Source organism: Tubulanus polymorphus, chromosome 7, assembly GCF_964204645.1.
Source record: "Tubulanus polymorphus chromosome 7, tnTubPoly1.2, whole genome shotgun sequence".
Taxonomy (NCBI): Eukaryota; Metazoa; Nemertea; class Palaeonemertea; order Tubulaniformes; family Tubulanidae; genus Tubulanus; species Tubulanus polymorphus.
The window spans coordinates 18,402,954-18,426,079 of NC_134031.1; the positions used below are offsets into that span (position 1 = coordinate 18,402,954).

The window sequence follows — 23,126 nt, forward strand, 5'->3', positions numbered from 1 at the left end:
TATTTTTCTTTATAGTGCAGCTGTGACATTAGTTTACAATAATCACAAAATAAAAAACTAATATTAGGGTAAGAAACGTAGGTAAAAGGCAATCGAGTAAAAAGACTAAGGTCTATTTCAACTTGACTTGATTGCGGATTGCCCAAAAGATACTTTTTTTTTGCAATAATTCAATACAGTGTAAAATGGATTAAAGATCGATGTTTTAGTTCAACTGCCAGCCCTTTCTGGTCCTTGAAAGACCTATATCAGGTATGTACCACCAAAACTGACTGTGCTTGGTCACCCGATGTCCAGTCAAGTCAAGTCGAAATAGACATTAGCAAAGATAGCATGTGTTTAAGACTGTTAACTCAAATCTAACTCATGACAGTTGAACCGGATCAAGAGATACTAACGATAGAATAAAATATCTTATTAATTTTAATATTTTGCAGGAATTGAGGATATTTTACACAACAGTTTTTCAACGGTGAACGCGCGTACGTCGAAACTATGTGCTTATCGTCCCAATTGAGGGCGCTGCGGTCGCTTTTTTCGACCATCGCCAACCGTAGAAAATTGATAGTTCCAGAAGAGGCTGATCACATTCTGCAGAAAAACGAGGGCGAAAAATTGGACAAATGTTTGAATTTATTCGATTTGGTGATGTTAGGAACCGGAAGTTGTTTGGGTTCCGGTATGTATATTGTTGTCGGATTCGTTGCTAAGGATATCGCTGGACCCGGTGTAGTACTCTCTTTTCTGATTGGTGGATTCGCTTCGTTTTTGTCTGGTAAGATTTTTTTGATAGACAACAATCTTTGGGGAAATTTCTTGTAGATTCGCAGACTTGCTTAGTTCACAGGAACTCCTGAAGAGGGCGAAAGATCTCTTACATGATATTCGAATCATTAACCCAAAACCTCAAAATAAACAGTCGTTTCTAAATATGTTGAAAGGCGTTAGAAAAATAATTTGTAGTTTTCTGTGGGTCTAAAAGGTATCTTGATTGATTTATCCCATCTGGCGGATTTTCCGTGAAGTTAAATTATAATGCTTTTGTGATTTTACGATAGACGTTTTCGATAGCAATACGAACGACAATGACACTGCGCCAAAAGATCCGTTCTAGTATCCTGTATTATTTTCAGGGATCTGTTATGCCGAGTTCGGGTGCAGGGTACCCAAGACGGCTGGAGGGGCGTATGTTTACAGTTACGTGACGGTTGGAGAGTTGATCGCGTTTGTGACTGGTTGGAATCTAATACTGGAATATATGATCGGAACAGCTAGCGGAGCTATAGGAATTAGTGCTTTAATTAATACGTTATCTAACGGTAAAATAGCCGAGTATATGACACAGCATACATTCCCTGTTATAGGTAAGTCTTAACGGGTAAACTCAAACGGCTACTGCGGTGATCGAGGATTCCGCTCATGGCAATTGACGATCCGCTAGGTTCGCTGGTAGTTACTCAATATCATCCATTTTTCAGTTAGAATCGAATGCACTTTTCACTTGTATGAGTAAATGGAAATTGTTTTATCGTTTCAGGTCGCGCATATCCGGATTTCATCGCATTCGGTATTGGTCTAATGATGACCGCTGTTCTAGCCATGGGAGTCAAATCATCTGTGAAGTTCAATAATGCGTTGAACGTCATCAATTTGGTGGTTTGGGTGTTCGCCATAGTAACGGGGGCGTTTTATGCGGTGCCGAGTATGTGGTGGCAACATGGCTTCCTTCCATACGGGATGTCCGGGGTATACTCGAATTTTTTTACAATCCTTTTCTTTTGCTGTAGATAATGAAGACACTTAAAAATCTATGAATATTCAATTACGTACGATTCATCGAATGATAAGAAAAATATAATATAAATATAATATCAGTCTATAAAACCTAGTCATTGAATTTCTTTTACATACAAAAAAGAAATAAAAGTTTTTTTTTATAAACTATTCTTTTTAAGACTTTTATTTCTAAAAAGGTGATGATTATTCAAATGAAACTTTATTGAAACTGAAATAGATTTGTTTTTTTTTCTGTATTTGAACAGGTATTTAGCGGAGCTGCCACTTGTTTCTACGCGTTTATCGGGTTCGATCTGTTAGCCACAACCGGCGAGGAGACGCGTAACGCTGGACGCGTTATCCCGATAGCCGTCGTCTTAACGCTAGTCATATGTCTGACCGTTTACGTTACCGTAAGCGTAATCGTGACGTTGATGGTTCCGTATTTCGACGTCGTTACGAATTCGGCGCTGATTTCGGTGTTCAAACAACGTCACGTACCAGGGGCGGAATATGTTGTGACCGGAGGGGCGCTGTGTGGATTGATCGTTTCGCTTCTAGGTTCGGCTTTTCCGATGCCCAGAATCATCTACGCGATGGGATCAGACGGTGTCCTATTCACGTATGTACATGTACTGAATACTACATCCTTGCTTGCCAGGGTTCCAACGAGCTACCGCCGTGAGAGGCTTTTATACCGAACAGTGACAAGCGAGGATATGTAACTACTCATAGTCCAGTCACGAATTTAGAAATTAACCCAAAATTTGTCAGCTGTTAGTTGCCAACTATTGACGAAATAAAGCGAAAATATCTTTTTGAGTTCTTCTTGTTGAGTCTTAATTTCACGCCTACTGTTGTTTCTTCATTGAAGTAATAAAGGACCTGAGTGAAAGCTATGAGTAAACTGTACATATTTTTGTGTCTGTTTTTCCAGGTTTTTGTCTAAAATTACGCCGTCAACTAAAACCCCACTCGTAGCTACGATCATTTCCGGTGTCATGGCGGCTTTATTGTCGCTAATAATTGGCTTGAAAGCGTTGATTGAAATGATGTCAATAGGTTTGTATAGTACCTACCACAACTTAGCACAACTCAGCCTGAGTACCTACTACCCTACAGAACATACCACAACTAATCATTATTTTCGTTGGTAATAATTGCAGGTACATTATTAGCGTACAGCATGGTTTCATTATCGATACTGATTCTGAGATATCGTCCTCACGAGGAAGATATCGAGATGCAGGTGACGACCACCACACTTCCGGTAACCGACGACCGAGAAAAAGACGTCGAAAGCCGCGACGTAATCAACACAAACCGTGACGTAATCAACAACACGGAAAAAGTTCTAGACGCAAAAACCCGAGTTGTGAAATACGAGACAGAAAGGCCACCGACACCTTTCGATCCACCCCTAAAACAGAACAGTTTAAATAGCAACGGTTACATCGCCGAATCGCCGGAACCGGAGATGATGTCACAATATCAGCACGATTTCACCGCCAGTACCGGAAGTTACGAATACGAACGATTCGGCGACGACGATGAAGACATCGACGACTCGAAAGCGTCGTATTGGTTTGAGAGTCTGAGGCCGTATTTCGATAATAAGCGCTCGACAGTAGCGACCGATCACAGTTCATATCGCGTATCACGGGTTATCTGGGTTTATCTAGCCGTGATATTGGCGTTGTGTTTATTGCTGGTTTTAGGCGAAGAGATTTTGATTTCTGGTGTTCTGTGGATCTATTTCGTAATCGCGGCTTTAGTTATCATATGTTTGCTGTTGATGCTCAGTTTATGGTGTCAGCCTGTGAGCAGGTGAGTCACTGGATACAAACGATTCATAAAAACCAATTTAGACCATCTCAGTTCTATAGCCAATCTAACAACTTCTACGCCCATTTTAGTTCAATACCCATCCTAACAACACTGAAGACCAGTTTAAAATCATTTTGGTTCTCTAACCAATCTAACAACTTAAGACCAGTCTGAGCGAATTTTGATTCCAATACGATTTAAGACACGACTGTTAAACTGGATATTAAAGATTCAATTCACAAATGAAGCGTAAAAGGTCGCTGAATGCACGAGAAGGCTGTGATTAGTAACTTACCAAAATTTTACTAATCGTCGAAGTCATTACGAATGAGAAGGTCATCGTTGTTCTAATTCAGACTGTGTCTATTTTGATTTACAGAAAGACGTGTAATTTCATGACACCCGCTCTACCGTTTCTTCCGTGTTGCGCGCTATTCGTGAATGTGTATCTAATGTTGAAATTATCCCCGTTCACTTGGGTTCGATTCATTGTCTGGATGACTATAGGTAAAACATGATGTGAGAAATTCTAAAAATACAGTAGATGTCCTTTAGAACTATTGGGACGAATAGAAAATTTGCCGTTATAACGAATATGGCAGCGTTATAAAGAATGGTTTTTAACGTTTCCGCTTTTTTTAAGAACGGTATTTCAAATGAATTTGAGTTGGATAGTGCAAATTTGTTCTCTGAAAAATGTTGGTGTTAAGAGAGCAGTAGCATTAAAAACGATGGCAGCGTTGTAACGAACTTTAACTGTAATTTCAACTATCCAAACTTCAATAATACTGACTCATGGACCCAGTTTTGAAGAGAAGACTCAGATTCCAGGACCAGTTCAGGCTAGAACCTAGGTCCTAGAACGATTCAATTACAGAAATTGGCGCCGAGGTCTCTGGTTTATTTAAGGGCAAGGCTCAGCTAGGTATCACGTATAGTTGCAATCGAACAGCGTATGACCATTGTTTCCATTGGAGTCAACGACTGTGGAACTGCACCCGAAGTCTGACTACAGATTACTTTTTGCACGGCGCTTTTTCCTCTTTGATTACGCCAAATCAGTTGTCAAACACAATAAGTGATCTAGAGGAAAGAAACTCGACTTTCCCCTGATTATCCTTTGTTTCCAGCACTGGTTAGCAAACAAACGTCACATGCATGACGTCACTTGCATAATAAATTTCCAAATTGATTTTATTTTATTTTTTTTCATCCAGTTTACAACTTTCTATTCTATTCTGCAGGATTTGGAATATATTTCACGTATGGCGTGAAAACGGCCGAAAAGATTTACAAAGAACGCGAAGAGGTTTTAGAATTACTGAGTAAAAACACTCACCACAAAAGCAGCATCAGCGGTAGCAAATCCGACAAACCGGACGACATCACAGACGATCTAAGATGAGATCTGAGACTGTTTTTAGATCATAAACTAAAATTAACAGTCGTATTATTGTCATATCCCGCGGCTGAAGATAAACTAAGACTACGGCACTTCATTAACGTGGGATTTATAGACAGTGACTGGCTATACGGAAATCACGATATCCCGTGTGTATCTAGCGTGGGCTATTCATATTAATAATAACATCTACTACACAATAACAACCTCCGATTTTTTAAGTAATAATAGAGAATTCCACAGTAATAACGAACACGTGATATGATGTCCGAAATGAGAATATAGTCGAAATGTTTGATAAACTGCTAGCTCAAGGAAAAACATTTTCGGACTTATATTATTTTTTCGTCATCATTATGGAATTCTCTGCATACTATCGTCAGTATACACGCGTGTAGTGTTTCATCAATGGTCAACGTGTAATGGTTAATTTTATTTTGCGAATTGGCAAAAGCGAATAGTATCCGGATGTATGATCTTTAGGACTGTAAAATATAAACGCATGACCTTGTGTGACCTGTGACACCTAGGACGATTCCATCGATTTTGGTTGATTTAAAGATATTATTGAGTGTTCTTTGCGTGGATTTAAGTATCCTCGGACTCAAATATGTAGCTTATTAAGAATGAACCTGATTGATCCGGAGAAGTGAACGTTGAACAACAGTCAGCCCCCGATATACCATCCCCTGATATACCGCCACCCCATAGCCTAACGCTAGGGTCCTGGTTTATAGACAGCTTTAAACCGGGGCTAACTCAGAGCATTTTTAATTGAACTAACCCTCGGATTTAAATATAAAACAGTCCATAAAACCAGACCCAGGTTTCTCTTTCTGATAACGAAACATTGGTATTTTGTGTTGGAACTAATCTGAATTAACCCCCATTACCGTCATACTTTCTTTGCCACCCAAATCCAAATAATGGGTACCGTATTTGGGAAGGGTTGGGTGCGGTACATCGGGGGCCTTGACTGTCTATTTTTTAGTCATGCGCCTGTAAGTCATCGAGTACGATCGATAAATCAGAGAACCGATAAATTCTCTGTAGTGAGACGGATCACGTGTAAAATCCGTCTGCGCCAAGTTGAACTCTGTCTAGAGAGTTCTCTTGACGAATTGTCTTTGTTTGTAGTCGTGTTGTGTACGGTATGTTTAACGGTCGAGATTAATTAAAAAATCCCCTCTGTAATAAATTACCTTTCCTTTTATTAATATCCCGACTAGCGCCATGTTGTTGTGTTATGTGTATGAGGCCTCCTCTCTCTCTCAATAAACGTCATTCTCATAACGTATCGTGTAATTGTGTCTTGCGTGAGTAAGAGCACTCAGTCCCACAGTCGGGGCCCAGAAGTTGTTAAACTTGTCTTGGTTTGAATAATTGGCAAATTAGTTTTCAGTGACGATGAAAATTCAAGCTTAACCAAGCTTTAAGTTTAGTTGCTGTTGGTCACTTTATGTTTTAGATGTGATGACAACAATTCGAACTTAACCGTTTTACGCTTAGACTTATTCCCGAAACTGGTATGGCCCTTGGATTCGACTCGGGTCTGTTTTAGAGATTGACTCCTAACCGCTTCAAAATTAACTGAATTCGCGAAGAATCGATATAAGAATTGAACTTGTTGTTAAAAAGCGGTCAAATAATGAAGATGTCATGATTTGTCTTTTAATCATTGAGTCGCCCTTTTTTGAATACAAGTTATTATCAGTTCCGAATTTTCACATTCAAATTGCGAATTTTCATAATTTCATCAAGATTTTGCCATAAAAGGTCGAAAAAACGCCTCTTTCAAGCTCTGAATTTCGAAAATTAATACTAGGAATCTTCGATTGCAATTCCCAAGATCCAGAAATATCGGCGAATACGGTACAAAGTATGGAATATAGTTCCGCTTGTATTCATTCTGACCCCCTTTAGAATATCCTAGTGACGCCCCCTGGTGCTAACAGGTTGTGGAACTGAAATCTGTAACCAGACAATGCATTTTTATTTTTCTGCCTGTGATTATGAAACGAATACATATTGTATACTAAATTATGCTAAGTTATGAAATGTATACTACATTATCAATAAATGGAAAACTGATTGAATCTGAAAATGAATCCAGTAATTCTTTTTTCCTTTTTTTGATATTACAGTTTATAGCTTAGACTTTTGTTCAACTTGTAACCTGTAGCAGTAACATCATGACGGTCATCAAGTAAATGGTGCAAGTGTCACATTTCATGATTCAATTTTCCATCAGATTTACCACCCGGATCCGTCCAAACGATTTAGGCTAAACCACTTTGTTTTCGCCGAGTTTTCTCACCGACTGCTGCATTAGCTTTCCGTGTGTCAATGAAGAAAGGGGGAAATTCCTTATTTGATGTATTTGATGATATTTGATGTAATAATCATTTCTCAATTGAAGAAGGCTTGAAGGCCGAAACGTTTTGTGATCTCTTATCAAATTAAAAATGCACCTCGTCCACACGGTCTATTTTGATTTTAATAATTCTTTCGACCGACCAAGAAAGTTTTTGAAGTAGTTGACATTGACCGGCAACATCTTTTGTTTCGACCGTACAGCAGCGCCGGTATTTAGTGGCGGTAGATTTTTCCTAGGGAGAATCCGTGGCGTTTCTGTTCGTAGGAAAATAAATATACGTCGAATTCAAGAACGGACTGATAATACCAGTGGACTGATACAAAATGTTTTCACTCCTTGCCTTCCGAATGTAAGGAGAATTCATTTATGGAGAATTAAATATCAGTGATGATTCATAGGTTTAAATTTATTACGAATGAAACCATAGTTTTTTGATAGATATTCTCGGTATTTATTATGTCTCTTTCTAGTGATGACTATAGTGATGGTTGTCAGTAAGGCCAAGAAGTTTCTCTAAAGTTGTGCTGTATTAATCAAATAGAAAGGTTCTCGACAGATACATTGGATTATTTGATGATGCCAATATTGCTTACATGTATGAACAAGTTTTCTTCTCAGTCTTATCGATGGGAACCTACTGGTCAATCTGTCTTATCGAAGCCCCTTCCATTAAGACCCTCAGACTCGATCAGTTGTCAGATTAGACTTCGATCCGTTTTTTTCTCACGCCGCGTCACAATTCGGACTCGACACGACGCGACAAGATCCGGCTATACGTTATTCAATTTTCGTCGATAGCAACCGACACGGAATGTTCTGTCGTCTGTGCCACGTGATAAGACAGACGATCAAAGACCGCAAAGTTCAGTCGACAAGACGGTGGCATCAAGGTCTCAGCGAGAAACCCTGCTCGAAAATGAATACCATTTACTGAGTGGAACGTACATATTGCCAATTGGCTCCTCGTTACCACTTTCTCGTCTTCCAATAATCTAAGTAGGATACTTACTGCTTTGAGTCGCTTGATTTCATTAGGAGCGGCAATCAAGTCCTGGCAAGTGAGTGGGACAATGGGCATACTTTGAGCTCAGGTCGAACTTCGGTTTTCCTAGTTTGTCAACTTAGTGGTCGGAGCTGAATCGAACGCACTATGGTTCAGTCTTAACGCATTTCACAGTGTGACAGCCATCTTGGAACTATCCGAACTGCAACGTGCTCAATCCCGTGGTTGACTATTCGGGGGGAGGGGGGTATCCATAGGTCCGACCTACGAGCAATCATCTCAAGTTCTGTCAAGGCTCGACGAACCGACATTCGGCTTCCTTCCGTTCGCTGATTGTCGATTAACTCCGATATCCGCATTTCACCTAGGCTGATCCTCGCTGCCCAGAGGGTGGGAGGGTCTCTATGCGATTGGCTGTATTTGGCTGTATGGCGACGTTTGTAGCCCCTTTTTTGAATCCGTCTAAAGATAAGAGATGTGGTACTTTGAATACTGGAGAATTGTATAAGAAAACAATAGTCTTTTTTGTCATGAGAATTAAATCAATTGTTTTATTTTTGGTGAGAAATAACGGGATCTATCTGTAGGGCTCCGTTTTATCCTTCCAATCCCTGGTAGTATCCTGGGTCCGTTTTGTGTACTCGGTGGCTCCCTCTATGAGCAGGTGTTGTGTACTCTCGCGCTTGTGTTAGTATTTCATCTCGCACGAGCCGTTAGCTTGTCACGTGACAGACGAAATACCAACACGAGTGAAAGAAACTTTCTCGACGAATCCGCGCAATTTCCTCTTCCACTTTTCATTGCCCTCTTCCTCCTCACTCTCTCTTCCTTTCCACTTTCCTCCCCTTCCCTATCCTCCTCCACGGCCCGCCCCGTCCCTCTTCTCCTCCCTAATCCTCTTCCTGATCTCCCTTCTCCCTTCCCTATCTGATCTGTTCTTCTCCATCCCCTCACCTTCCATATTTATCCGCTAGTCTCACTCATCTCCCCTCTCTCTCCCACTCCCCTCTCTTATCCGTCCCCTTCTCACCCTCCTCATCTCTTACTCTTGCATCGCACCCATTTCTCATTTTATTTCGCAGGTGCTAAAATCACCGTCAAATCTTATAATTGCTTTTCTTCATTTTCTCATAAGTCTTTAATGAATTCTTCGCATGAAATGTTTCGCTTACAGTTTATGAGATTGTCGCGTCGTTGTCGGGTCTGACGCTGAGCTTGCGATACACACTGCCGATATATATTGCAAGACGACAACACTTCGCTTTTAAAAAACGACACAATTTAACGACCCCACTTCCCCGTGTAAGCTCCGGAAGGGCTTATTCCCCGTATATCAGGAACGATGTCGCATTTCCGGTCAAGGAAGCTGACGTCTTTGATCAATTCCTGGCCGATTTAATCCACGGTATCGGAGTCTTTCCGGTATTTATACCCGTATCTGCATCTGTATTTAATGCAACCTTAAAAATCCTTTACACCGCGTCAAATAGCGATACCGGTAGCTCCACTAACTGCCGGCTCAGTCGACCTAGTACTTCGCAGTGTGTCTTAATTATTTCCGCGCTGATGATTTTTGATGCGGGATGTTTTTTAGAAGCTGGCAGGAAATTCCGTGTTTCCGACTGAGATCCTGTATAGAGAATAGTAATGGCCGCGCGACAGTGTTCAAAATCCCCATCGGGAGAATGTGTATAGATCCCCATCCGAAGAATAGTGTATAGATCCCCATCCGAAGAATAGTGTATAAATCCCCATCCGGAGAATAGTGTATAGATCCCCATTTCTTCGAAATCACACCATGGATTGAACCATAATTCCATTCGCAGTCACGTTGCAATGGGTATTTCCTTTAAAGATTATATTGTCAACAGTTCTACGTCCAGTCCCAACATTTTTTGCCACAACAAGGCATGAAGAATTAGCGAACTCAATTCTTTTCTGAATTGGGGTTAACTAGCTGTAAGCTTAGTTGTCGAGTTTGTTTTTGCTTGTTCGTCGTTAATCAATGCTGAATAAAAAATCAAATAGCAGAGAGGGATTCGAACCTGATCGCAACGAGCCTCTCACCAGGGAGCCGCGATACGATCAGGTTCGAATCCCGTCAAACAGAGGATTTTCGAGGCGCTTCACACAAAAAACACATTTTCAAATTTTTTTGTAACATACTATTATTTATAGATGGTTATATTTATCCGTTCTGCAATTCAATAATTTCGAGAGCGCTCGGTTGATTTTAGTACTTCTTTACAACTATCTTTGTACAAAATATACACAACAGCAATATCTTTTTAATTACAATGGGTTTTTTTCTGCCGTCCATTCAACCCTAACATAACTGACAGTAGATATGCTGGGATATTATCTTTTCGTTCCCAGCGATTTATCGGCGATATCTGTCTAAATGTCCGCTATACAAAACAGAGCGGTAAAGAAAAAAAGTTGTCTGTATTTACATTTCACTTTGTAACAATTTCAGTATAGAATATCCCAGTAACAAACAGATTATTGTATTGGCGGAAAAACGATTTTAACATAAAAGAAAAAATAAACATTTAAGATAACAAAACGTTCTCTTATCCACTTAAAAAAACAAATGAGAAACCATGTACACTGATTATGTTCGATGTAATCTCGCGCAAAGCAAAGAATTTCTATGTAGCATTTTTGATATATAACTAAAATAGAATTTATAACGGATTTTAGACCGTGTTAGGCCCAGTTGCACGGTCGTGACATACGTTCAAAAGTGGCTTTGAATCTTACAATTTGTCTTAAGTTGTTGGATTTGGATATAGAACTGGTCAGATGATGGTCCAAAACTGGTCTTAAATCCAAGCCTATGCCTGTGCAACTGGCCCCAGGAAAATGGTAAAAAATTAACAATCGGTTTTCTGCGGCACCTTCATTTTTAATTGCTTAAAACGGCAATAAAAAGCCGCCTTAACTCTTTCCATGCGACTTTAATAAAACCCTTTCAAACCCTCAGATTTTGCGAAATAAATTTCGAAAAAAAAGATTTTTAAACTGGGGTGGATCTATGGGGGGTAGACTTCGACAGGAGCACAACGAAATGAAAATGGTGTGGGCAAATTATCCGCACCTAAGAGTGACCATCGTGTATATGCGCGAAGAAGCCAAAACGCGGATTTGAAATTTCAGTGCATTTTGATAGAAGAATACTGCCGTTATTGCCGTAAAAGTGCTCCTTGTGTGTGCTTACTCATCTCAAGGAAACCTTGACAATGATTTGCATACTTCGTCGGTTCGGTCGGTGTCAATTCCCCGAACGGTTTATCTTTAAACCAACTAATAAATTGAATTGTCGGTAATCTGATTTTGAGTTACCCGTGTACTGTCGAGCTTTTCCTTGTCTCGTACTCCACTTGGTCATGACCTATGAATAATATATTCATATACATGTACACAGAATGCTACGTGTCAACAAAATCATCTCAGATTTCTTTCAGATTGTAGCGATTTATCTGGAAAACCCCTTAGATTTATTGAACCGCTCGGAAATGTCTTTCTTCAAACTCAACCAATCGAAACCCAATTCATGATCCTGTCCCACGGAGCCGGGTCCACTGGGCCCCGTTTCAGAACATTTCCCGGCTAATGAAAATATAAAAGTTGTTTAGTGAAACGAGGGAAAGTTGCGCGATCGCACTTTGAAATTGAATTTCGATCCGCTTATAGTCGCGACTTAATTAACGACAACTGTTTTTGGGATTACCGGAGATTTTTGAATGATCTCACACCGCACCCTATAATACCCCCCTCCTCCCCCGTAAACTCTCACCGATACACTTACAGAAAATATACATAGAACCACTTAGCGAAAATAGCTTTTAAATAAATGCAAACTTTGTGACGAGCGAAAAACAAATATTCTCAAGGGGATAATAAAACCCAGGAGAAAATTATCTAATTGAATAAACGACTTGACGTGAGCTGAGTAATTCATAGATTCCTCCCCGCTCCCCTCTCCCCTCGGCTCCCCTAGCTCAAGGACGTGGCATCCTGTTTGATAATCAACACAAACCACCGAGTTACAACAGGTGAGGATGTGGTAAGCATTAGTGCGCGTGCGCATCGGAAGAATTTGTTCGTCGTCTGTGATTAAAAACGCAAACTCGCACGCTGAAATATCGACTATCATGATTTTAATTGCATGTTTGCGCACGCGCGTTTATCGAACAGACTTTTTCGACGATAATCGACATTTTTGGAACTAAATGCGAGTTTTTGCTAAGAAATAGACACAATGTGTCCCGTCGGTCATTAATTATAATAAAAGAAACCAGCAATTAGACGCAACAACTTTTATCGCCATGTTTTGCCTGGACCCAGTTCCATAATTACTCTGGTCACTACTTGACTCTAAAACATCGAAAACACAAAACTGGTAGAGACTGATACATCTCAGTATTTCTGAGTTAATGAGCAAAACCCACAGTAAATGATTTTACAGTTTCGAAGTTTTGACTAAACTCCATCATCAGAGAAACCAAAATGACGAAAACATTTTCGGTTATCTGATGATGAAGTTTATTCAAAACTGAGAAACAGTCAAAATGAATTGTAATTGACCAACTGTCGGTTTTTGCTGATTAAACCAAGAACTGTCGAACTGAGCGTACTAGTCCATTTTCTCTATTCATGGACTTTGTTAGAAGATCAGGTTCGTTTCGACGGTTTGGGCCTGATTGAAAAAACTAGTTTTAACTTCAGCCCGTCGGTTTATCCAATTCTCTTTGACCTCTGGGTTGTAGTTGAAGCTAGTTTAAAATCAGGCCCTGAGTTTTCATGATGGAACTATGCCAACAATATGAGCCGGATATTTCCCCTCGTCTATGGACTTTTACTAGCAACATCATTTTTTATATCTGCCAATTAATTTACATATCACAAAATTACAGAATCGATACGCAATTTCTGTCGTATCTAATCAGTATACAATTATAAATTACAAATTATATACGTAATTTTTTTCTGATTCACGAAACACATGTGAATATTCATCTATTTATAGTTAAGCATGCAAATTACATTATCATTTACAAATTCACAAATTTTTGATAACAATAGAAATTTTTTCTCCTCAAATTCAGAATGAGAGGGAAGGTTTTCGAAAGTAATTTATGAAAAAAACAGAAGGCCCTCTACTTGCTAATGACTTAAAATTTCACTAGATCATAATGACTAATGAAACGTTTAAGTTGTTAGGTGTAACGGACCTCCGATCCACACAGGTCATTTGAGACTCCGGGGACGAAACTTGTCTTCAAAGTCATAATTACTTCATGCAATTTTATAAAGCTGGCTTCAGGGGCTTTTTGTACAGTCACGGCTTAAATTTAAGACCAGCCTAAGCCCATTTCGGTTCTATAGTAAATAGAATAACTTAAAACCAGTCTAAGACCACGTTTTGTTAAAAAGTTTAGCTAAAAACTTCGAAATCCGTGTTACGTACTTTCGATTTTCACGTATTTCGCCACCGACAATAAAACCAAGTTTGGCTTGAATTTGGTCGATTCAGATACATTGTATTATTCACGCGGTTGTCTTTATAAAAAGCGAACGGTTTTCCAGCAATTACCAACGGCTGCGTGTCAGGTTGTCCTTTTTTTTAAAATCCACGGCAACAAACAGCGATTCGTTCTTGACTATCATTATAAACAGTCGAACATTTTTCGGCAATCATCGCGGAAGTTTTTATTCATGAACGAATAGATGACTGGATTGGCGATGTTATTCGCGAAGTACATATAGAATACTATACTGAAATAGGGAATCAGATTGTTGGCCATGAGACCCGCCGGAAGGAAAGTCACCACAAACACGACCGTTACCACAAACAACATGGCCGCTGTTTTCACGTTTTGCATACGATTTTTATCTTTTTTCGTCGACTTTCGTTTCAAGCGTTTGTCATCGTTCGGGTTTAACGATATTTTATTGTTGTCATGGCCGTTAAGGGTCGTGAGTTGAGTCTCCTCCGTGTCCAAGGATGTCTCGCGCACGTTGACCGTACATGTGGTGGCATTCGCGTGGCGCCATTTGGCTCGTTTCCGGCGACGCATGAGCACTGACCGGTAAATCAGCGCGTACAACACAACCACCACTAACAGACACAATATGTACGAGGCCACGTGCACCTTTTGGTATGTTTTACGAACGTATTCGCTCAGAATCAACTCATTCGCGTTGCAATATCCATGGTATAAAATTTCGAACTTAATCGGTTCCGCAACGGTTTCGACTTTAACGGTTGAATTCAAACGGCACCAGGGAATATGCGCGTACGCTACCGAATCGGTGACGTTTACGTCAAATTTACCGTTGATAACGTTTAAAGCGTCCGTCGAATTACAAGGCACGAACGCTACGCGTTTGTAAACGCCGTAAGCTAGCGCCACGATCACGCCCATAACCGCCGACAGGAGGCCCAAACAGAGAATGACGATTTTAGCACGTTTGATGTTCATAGCGTGAAGGAAAGGGTGACATATGCACAGATAGCGGTCCACAGCAATACCGGACATTATCAACGCCGAATAGGGCACGTTTGACGTCACAAAAAACTGATAAATTTTGCACAGGAAATCGTTACCGATATAGAATCTGTAGTGCTCCATGACGATTGTAAACGGTATGATCACTGCACAGGTCATCATATCCACGACTGCCAGGGCAATGATGAACATCGTCGACGTTTGGTTGTCGTTACGTTTCGAAAATACGTAGACGACCAACGCGTTACCGGCGGTGCCAAGAACGCTTAAAAATATCAACATGGCCACCAGCGTATATTTCTCAGCCGGGGACATGATGTATTCAGATGGCTCCAGTGGCTCCACCTCAGACGTTGTTAAAATCGTTATATTCATCGTGCGTTAGTCCTTTCTGATAGTCCTTGTAGTCTATTTCTAGTCCGTTCCTTGTGTAAAAGTGCTCCTATAAAATGAAAATATGAAATATTTTAATGATATGTAGATTAATGTAATCCGGTGACAGTTGCGACGAATAATTCCCGATCCCGCGATCTGTCGATTTAAATTTAAACGACAATTTGATGCGAAAATGAAACCGGTTTTTAGAATTTCGAATTCGCTGTTGTTAAATATTCAGGCGTAGAACGTATGTTCGCACCTAGCAATAAAGTAAACAAGTACAAATAATCCAATTTCAAATACTCAAATTACGAGGTGGTTTTGATAGGCTTTTAAACGTAGTTCGTGTTCGGGTCAGGAAAACATTTCTATTTCTCAGCATCACAATAAAAATGATTTTTCACAACGTGATATTCGACGCTATTTTGATAATACGCCCCCTGGCGGTGCAGCACGCGCGTGTCGTTGTTAGGTCAATCTGTGCAGTCAATCGAAGTGTCAACTCGTCAATATCAATGGGGTACCGGCACCGCTACTGTGGCAATCGAGGATTCCACGTATGGCAGGCGAGGATCCGTCAGGTTCCGGTGAATTTTTTAGTTGTACACACGAGAAAAAGATATGTTATAACAGGCATACAATGAAACTTTATATGGAGATAAGACAGAAGAGAGATTGAGTTTATTGTCGAGGATGACTGATTTCTAATTACGAGAATACACAACAGGACGTGATTCACTTCGCTTGGAAAAATTTATAGTCGCTGCAACGTGCGCGACAGTCAAACCGTTATCTACGGATCCCAGCAACGCTATAAACAATTTGTAAGAAGAAATATGTTTAACCGATAAGAGCTCAATATTCACGATGTTTGCACAAAAGATATATAGATATTCCCCTGTTCGGAGTTAGTTCGAGATAGCGACCGGCGTCGGGTCTTAAATAATACGAGCTCGCAGACGCTAAGAAATTAGTTGGCGAAAAAAGGTAGACCTATTCCACCGGGGCTTTCTAACAGAGTAAGTTGTCAAGATTGTCACCAGAAAAGGACATTACGAGCGCGCGCACGCGACATACAGGAAATTTGTTTCTTAAAAATCTGATTCCATTGGGGACGTGCTCTCTCGCTTGACTCGTTTCGACGAGGTTGTCAAAATTGTCGCGCGAAAAAGAATTTAAATTCGTAATATACACATAAAATGATTAGAAAATACCAAGAAAAAATTCGCTACGTCAAAAAGCATTATTCGACTGTCGAATTCAACTCACACAGTGTGGAACTGGATCCAGAGTCAAATTAATCCCACAAACTGTAGAACTGGATTCAGAGTCAAATTAAACCCACACAACTGTTGAAATGGATCCAGAGACAAATTAAACCTACACAACACTGTGGAACTGGGTCCATAGGCAAATTAAACCCACACAACTGTGGAACTGGATCCAGAGTCATATTTAACCCAAACAACTGTGGATCTGGATCCATAGTTAACTCTCAACTCACTGCTGTGTTCAGTATTAAACTTAAACTGACAATCACTAACCTTCTGTCACAGAAGTCGGGTTTTGCAGATCGATGGCACAGCGCGTGGCCGCTTGGGCTGTCTATTCCCCACGATACCTTTTCTGACAATCTCAGAATATGTTTTCGACGAAACAACAGGTGTTTTACTGACAATAAAATCCGAACCAGACGCGGCTGAACGTGAAACACGAATCTAGAGGCTACGATACGAATTAGATGATTGTATAATATTGAATGTCTTAAATCGACTGCTCGACGAAGGGAAGCGAAATATTGTCGAATTCACGCCGACACAATTTGTCTACTGTTAAACGGAAATATCGGACAATTTGGCAATCATGAATAATCATATCTCTAATTATATCTCTAATCATATCTCTAATGATCATATCTCTAATAATCATATCACTAATACTCTATTTGGAAATAAGGGGTCATAATTATGATGTTATTTTTGACATTTGACATTTTCAGGCTTCCGTATCTGTTCCATTATCACAATGATCCACGAAATATGAATAAAATTTCATTTTTTCTCAGTGATTTGGTATAGCGTTATCAACTTTTCACATGAATAAATCAATTATTAATTGATTTAATTATGTGAAAAAATGCATTCGTAGACGTAACGCTGAAGACCGAGTAACCACTAGCGACATACAGCGTATCCTCGCTTGCCATGGATAGAATCCGCGATTGCTACAGTTACTGCCGGAGGTTGAACCCGATAACCCGGCAAAACGAATACAAAACCCGCTCGATAATTCACTCGATTCTAAATTAAACTCTATTCCACCGCTCGACAGTTGAGTATAAAAGGCGGCAGCAATAAGTGGACTTGATGTTTCATTTGCGGCGAACGAAAATTAAACTCTTTTGTCGAACATTCGGTGGTATCGGAGACAATTTAATCATCCAGTCCCAATTGTCAAATATAGTGTTAATTATGTTTGCTTGATTGCATTAGTGACTTATTCGGCGGTTTCAGAATCGAGAAAAAGTAACAATTTGATCGTCTGGGCTGCCGCAAATCGGTGGCCACGAAACTGCAACGGAAAGTCTTTAATCAATAGATGGACGGCTCCGATATAATCTAATACAGCAGCGGTCGCGAATTTCGTTGCAATGGTCAGCACATTATCAGTGTCAGATCAAGACAGGAGATCATACTGTAAAAAGGACTCGTCTTTATTTCATTTGCGACTGAAATGTAGCGCAACTAAATGGATTAGTAACATATTGGTTTTATACACTGGGGTGCATTCAGCGTGCGCCGATGGTCTGTTGCTTAGAGGTTGGTTAAATAAAAAAAGAATGGCCAACTGGGATCCAGTGCAGTGGATCTGAGTTTAGTTAAGCGACAGAGTTCAAATTAGTTTAATCCGAATATTGTGGAACTGGATGCTGTGGATAGTTTACTCAGTCTTAGCAGCGAATGACTGACATACATTTGTTATTTGCCTACGTAAGATATCCGGCTAATTTTCATGATATAGAGTTAGAAGTTTGATAGGATCCAGTTGCAATTTAGAGTTAACTCACTAATTAGTTCAATTTCATTGAGTCAAATGTTAATTCAGAGCTGTTGAGCTGAATCCGATTTTCAACTCAATAGAGTTAATTCTAATTTCAAGGATCCAGTTCCGCCGATCCATCTGCAAAACGCGATCCTATGAGCAATAATCCACCAGCATTGTGACCTCATTCCACCAGTTGTCTATAATATTTTACATAAGAGTCAAAAATTGAATATGATCTTAACAATCTGTAATTAAACTTAACCGACAAGTTGTAGAACCGATCGAGTCTTGTTCTAGAACAGAATACGTCAAAAGATTCTTTTTCAATTATTCGTATCATCGTTAATTAGCAGTGATTTCACAATCATCAGTGAAATTCTACTTTGGACTTGAAACATTGCAAATCAGCTGGAATGCAGTCAAACTTAACAGACTGCGAGACTTGTTGTTCTAGAACATAATACGACAAGAGATTCATTTTCTATCATTCACATCGCTGTTAATTAGATTTTTATAAGCTCGAGCTTTGTGTTGAGGCGCGGTCTGGGAATTATGATGAATAAACATCGAAAAACCCTGACTGTTCACTGAGCCTGAGCGGTTGTGAGCGGATATCATTTCTGCACGCCTGGACGTGCCTTAACGTTCTACTCTGTAATTATTACCTAACAATATGTGGATTACTCCGCGCATTGAATGCTTAATTGAAAACAAAATTTCAGGATTTCGGCAGAAATCGCTGAGACTTATCTAGATGTATACAGATTGAAGACGTGGTGGATTTTTCGAGGGAAATCTCCCAGGAGATTCCATCAACAGTGCGACGCGGTTTTTTGCTGCTAACTTTGTGATGGATGATTTGTCAAAGCCCCAATCAATGTGTAAAAATCCCTAAGGAAATTAGTACCTGACACCACATATTCTCATCGTCTGCTGAGAAAAGACTCGTAACTATAGGGAGAATCGAATACGTGTAACGTACAATTTCGACGGAAAAGTGCTCCATGAAATACCGCTACTTTAAAAACCTGGCTAGGTACCTGGGAATCAAATCGAAGAGAAATTAATCCATCCAAAATCGAGTCCGAGATATCCAATTACTCCATAGGCGGGTGCTACGATTCACAAATTGCAACATTATGGAATTTAAGACATGCTTATCGTCGGTTCAAATGAAGCAAATGTTTGTTAATTTCAATGATACATGCTCTTCATACAATTCTATTACATAAGGAGTACCACAAGGTTATATCCTTGGGCTACAATTCTTTGTTACTCTGAACCTTTTTAAAAACGCAAAATGTATTCTCGTGAAAACACGAACGACGACCTAAAGTCGAAGACAAAAAGTTTGACAGAAACTTTTCACAGACACGATAGTTTAATCAGACAGTAGAAAAAACCCGTTTGCTGATCTCAAACTGGAAGCTGAAAAAACGGAATTTGAGATGAAAGAATACGCGCGCAAACACTCGGAAAACTTTCTGATTAAAATTATTTTTAGTTTGAGACGCTTTTTCAATTTCAAACATTTTAATCTAGCTTTAATCAAGAGCGCTACCGGGTAGCGTTACAGATTCACCTGGTACTAGTACGGAGGAAACTAAGTCCCGCAGTTTCTTAGATTACTGGCTCGATGTTTTTTTTTCATCAGCTCACAGCTCGCACACTGTTTCCTCGTTATTCAACGAGTGGTAGAATTAATCACACTTTACGGTATTCGAATTCATCACATTTTCCACTATTTATTTTTTAAGGGATAGAATACAAAAGCGAGTTCTAGGGTATAGGGCATATATGAGACTTTGGGCTGAGATGGGGGATAGGAGGATTGAACGGAGTTATTTGACTGGCAATTAGAGAACCGCGCCCTGTCTTACATTGAATTAATCTAATTAATCAAGAAATCCGTATGACTAAATTAGACTATATCAACTCTCCGTCTTTCCTTTCTGTTTCTAATTTATCCAATTAGTAAAAATGAATCAATTCTAACTTTTAATCATGCGGAGCATTTAATCTAAAATGTGATGACGACATCGAAAAAATTCCCTCAGTTCATAGCCCTTGAACAGTTTAACTTCTATTCAATGATGGATTAAGAATGATTCTTCAACCGCCAGATAAGATAAGTACTCAAATAGAGTATGATTATTGAAAACTTCAATGACCCCCGTGGCAGAAATCTAACACCTCCATTCATACACAATTCAAACATTTGCTCCTTGGGTAAAAAAGAAAATATTGAAGCTGTTATTGGCAATTTGATAACTAGCAAGAGGTGTTTCAAATCCCAGTATCACGTACAGTAACTGGGCCCTTAGTCCAGTTTTGCGATACAGTTTTCAGCGAACACTTTAGTTAGCAGCAACAAAAAATGAGAATGCATCGATTATTTTTGTGGCGACGTTTTTTTGCACGATTTATCCTCTTTCTATGAAACCAGAAAGAACTCGACTCGAATAGACGACAAAAATATGACATTTGCTTGCATCCATTTCGATGAGACACCAGGCTGAAAATGATTCCGATCGATAATACCACTTAGAGTCGCGGGACGACTAGGGAAGGGATCTTAGCAGCAGGTAAAATCTCGCGTGGAAGTAAAACGAAAAATTGAATTTCGATAAATTATTCTAAATCTCGCCAGTTTCGGGAGACGAACCAAACAGAAAATAAACGATATTCATTAAATCCTTTTTGCGACGAATGCGTGAAATGATGCAAACTTTTATTAGAACAGTTTTACCCAAATATCCATAGAAACGATAATAATAAAAACTAAATGAGTAAAAACTGTAAAACGGGATCATTCCCCTCATCAGGTGAGGATTAATACCCCTCATCAGGTGAGGATTAATACCCCTCATCAGGTGAGGATTTATACCCCCTCATCAGGTGAGGATTTATACCCCTCATCAGGTGAGGATTTATACCCCCTCATCAGGTGAGGATTTATACCCCTTATCAGGTGAGGATTTATACCCCTCATCAGGCGAGGATTCATACCCCTCATCAGGTGAGGATTTATAACCCTCTTCAGGTGAGGATTTATACCCCTCATCAGGTGAGGATTTATACCCCTCATCAGGTGAGGATTTATACCCCTCATCAGGTGAGGATTTATAACCCTCTTCAGGTGAGGATTTATACCCCTCATCAGGTGAGGATTTATACCCCCTATTCAGGTGAGGATTTATACCCCTAATTGGGTGAGGATTTATACCCCCTAATTGGGTGAGGATTTATACCCCCTAATTGGGTGAGGATTTATACCCCCTAATTGGGTGAGGATTTATACCCCTTATCAGGTGAGGATTTATACCCCCTCTTCAGGTGAGGATTTATACCCCTTGTCAGGTGAGGATTTTTACCCCCTCATTGTTTTGTCTTCTATGGATACTTCGATTCCTGAACTCGCTACCTAATATTTAGTTTAAGACAATTTTAAAGATACATCAAGGATGGCTTAGGAAACTTCCCAGTCCTCGAGACCAGTCGTGGCTTCGATTTTAGATCATAACAGGACCAGTTTTCCCAGGTTGTTAGTTTATTAAGCTGATGGAACAAAAACCAGACAATTTTTTAAACAAACCATAATTCAGAGTCAAGCCAAGTCAATTATCAATTCGTACTGGTCTAATAATAACCCTTGTGCAATACCACAGGTTATAACCTGGGACGTAAGCCTATTTGATGTTTGTTTAGTTATTTCAGTAAGTTAACAGTCTTTGGACTTATCCCAAATTTGAGTGATATCAAAGAATATATGGAGGTACCAGGCACCGGGTATAAACTATCTATTTGCGTCAACTCCGCAATGGAGGATATAATTTCAAGAAAACAGAATTGACAGAATGGCAAAAAATTAATCACTTTGAATACAGAGAGGGAGAGAGAGAGAGCTGACATAGATCCAAATAAATGATTCTAGAATTAGCAATCGGGCTTTACCTGAGGAAAATTTATTACAGCTGCAACATGATTTCGAGTATAATTCCGGCGGTAAGATAAATCTTCTCGATTTAATCCTATACTGCAGCGGCAGTCCGAGACACCCTCGCTAATCTTTAATGTAAAGGTCTTCCTTCCTTCTAAGCCGTGCACGTAATGATGATAATAATAATATTAACAATGATACATTCTATACCGTTAATCCATACGCATTGAATATATCTAATCCAACTTTTCTCTTTTCCCACTGAGCACAAACGGACACGCGAATAAGACAAGAAATTAATAAAACGCTAATCCCCGAGCTCACCACACCGGGAAGATTGTCAGCGTTATTTATGGATTTATCCAAAGAACCTAGATTTACCGTTTTCAAAGCCGGAGTCTGAGAGAGAAGAGAGAGGAGAGAGGGGTGGAGAGTGAGGGAGGAGAGTGAGCGAGAGGAGAGAGGGTCGGAGAGAGCGATAGAGAGGAGAGTGAATGAGGGGTGCAGAATGAAGGAGAGGGAGAGACATAGGGAAAGGGAGAGAGAAGGATGGAAAGAGACGAGAGAGAATGGAACGGAGAGAGGAGGGTGAGGAAATGCAGAGAGAGGGGGAGTGGGAGAGATGGGAGACAGGGATGGAGAGGGGGCTTTATTCACTGTAGAAAATGAATGATGCTCGTTGATCTACCGACGCAGCCGTATATATTGAAAAGGGAATAATTCACCTAATCTCCGATACGAATTTAACAAAACCCTAGGGATTTCTGTGACATCTAGAAAACCGTTAATAATACCGCGAGCGCACCACTCAACAGAAAGCTGAAATCCAGGACCCCCCGTATCACAACATCATTCAATCTAGT

General features: G+C 39.9%; 2 protein-coding genes across 2 annotated transcripts; one reads left to right on the plus strand and one right to left on the minus strand.

Moving 5' to 3' along the window:
* The first annotated feature begins 495 nt into the window (after nucleotides 1-495).
* On the plus strand, nucleotides 496-5,008 carry LOC141909248 (high affinity cationic amino acid transporter 1-like). Its single transcript, XM_074799639.1, has 8 exons — nucleotides 496-775; nucleotides 1,134-1,364; nucleotides 1,538-1,746; nucleotides 2,043-2,398; nucleotides 2,714-2,838; nucleotides 2,943-3,603; nucleotides 3,983-4,110; nucleotides 4,848-5,008. Exons 1-8 carry the CDS (start codon nucleotides 496-498, stop codon nucleotides 5,006-5,008), a joined length of 2,151 nt encoding a protein of 716 aa, XP_074655740.1.
* Nucleotides 5,009-14,057: 9,049 nt separating this feature from the next.
* Nucleotides 14,058-15,309, minus strand: LOC141909249 (orexin receptor type 2-like). Its single transcript, XM_074799640.1, has one exon. It carries the CDS (start codon nucleotides 15,273-15,275, stop codon nucleotides 14,058-14,060), a length of 1,218 nt encoding a protein of 405 aa, XP_074655741.1. The 5' UTR covers nucleotides 15,276-15,309.
* Between the last annotated feature and the right edge of the window lie 7,817 nt (nucleotides 15,310-23,126).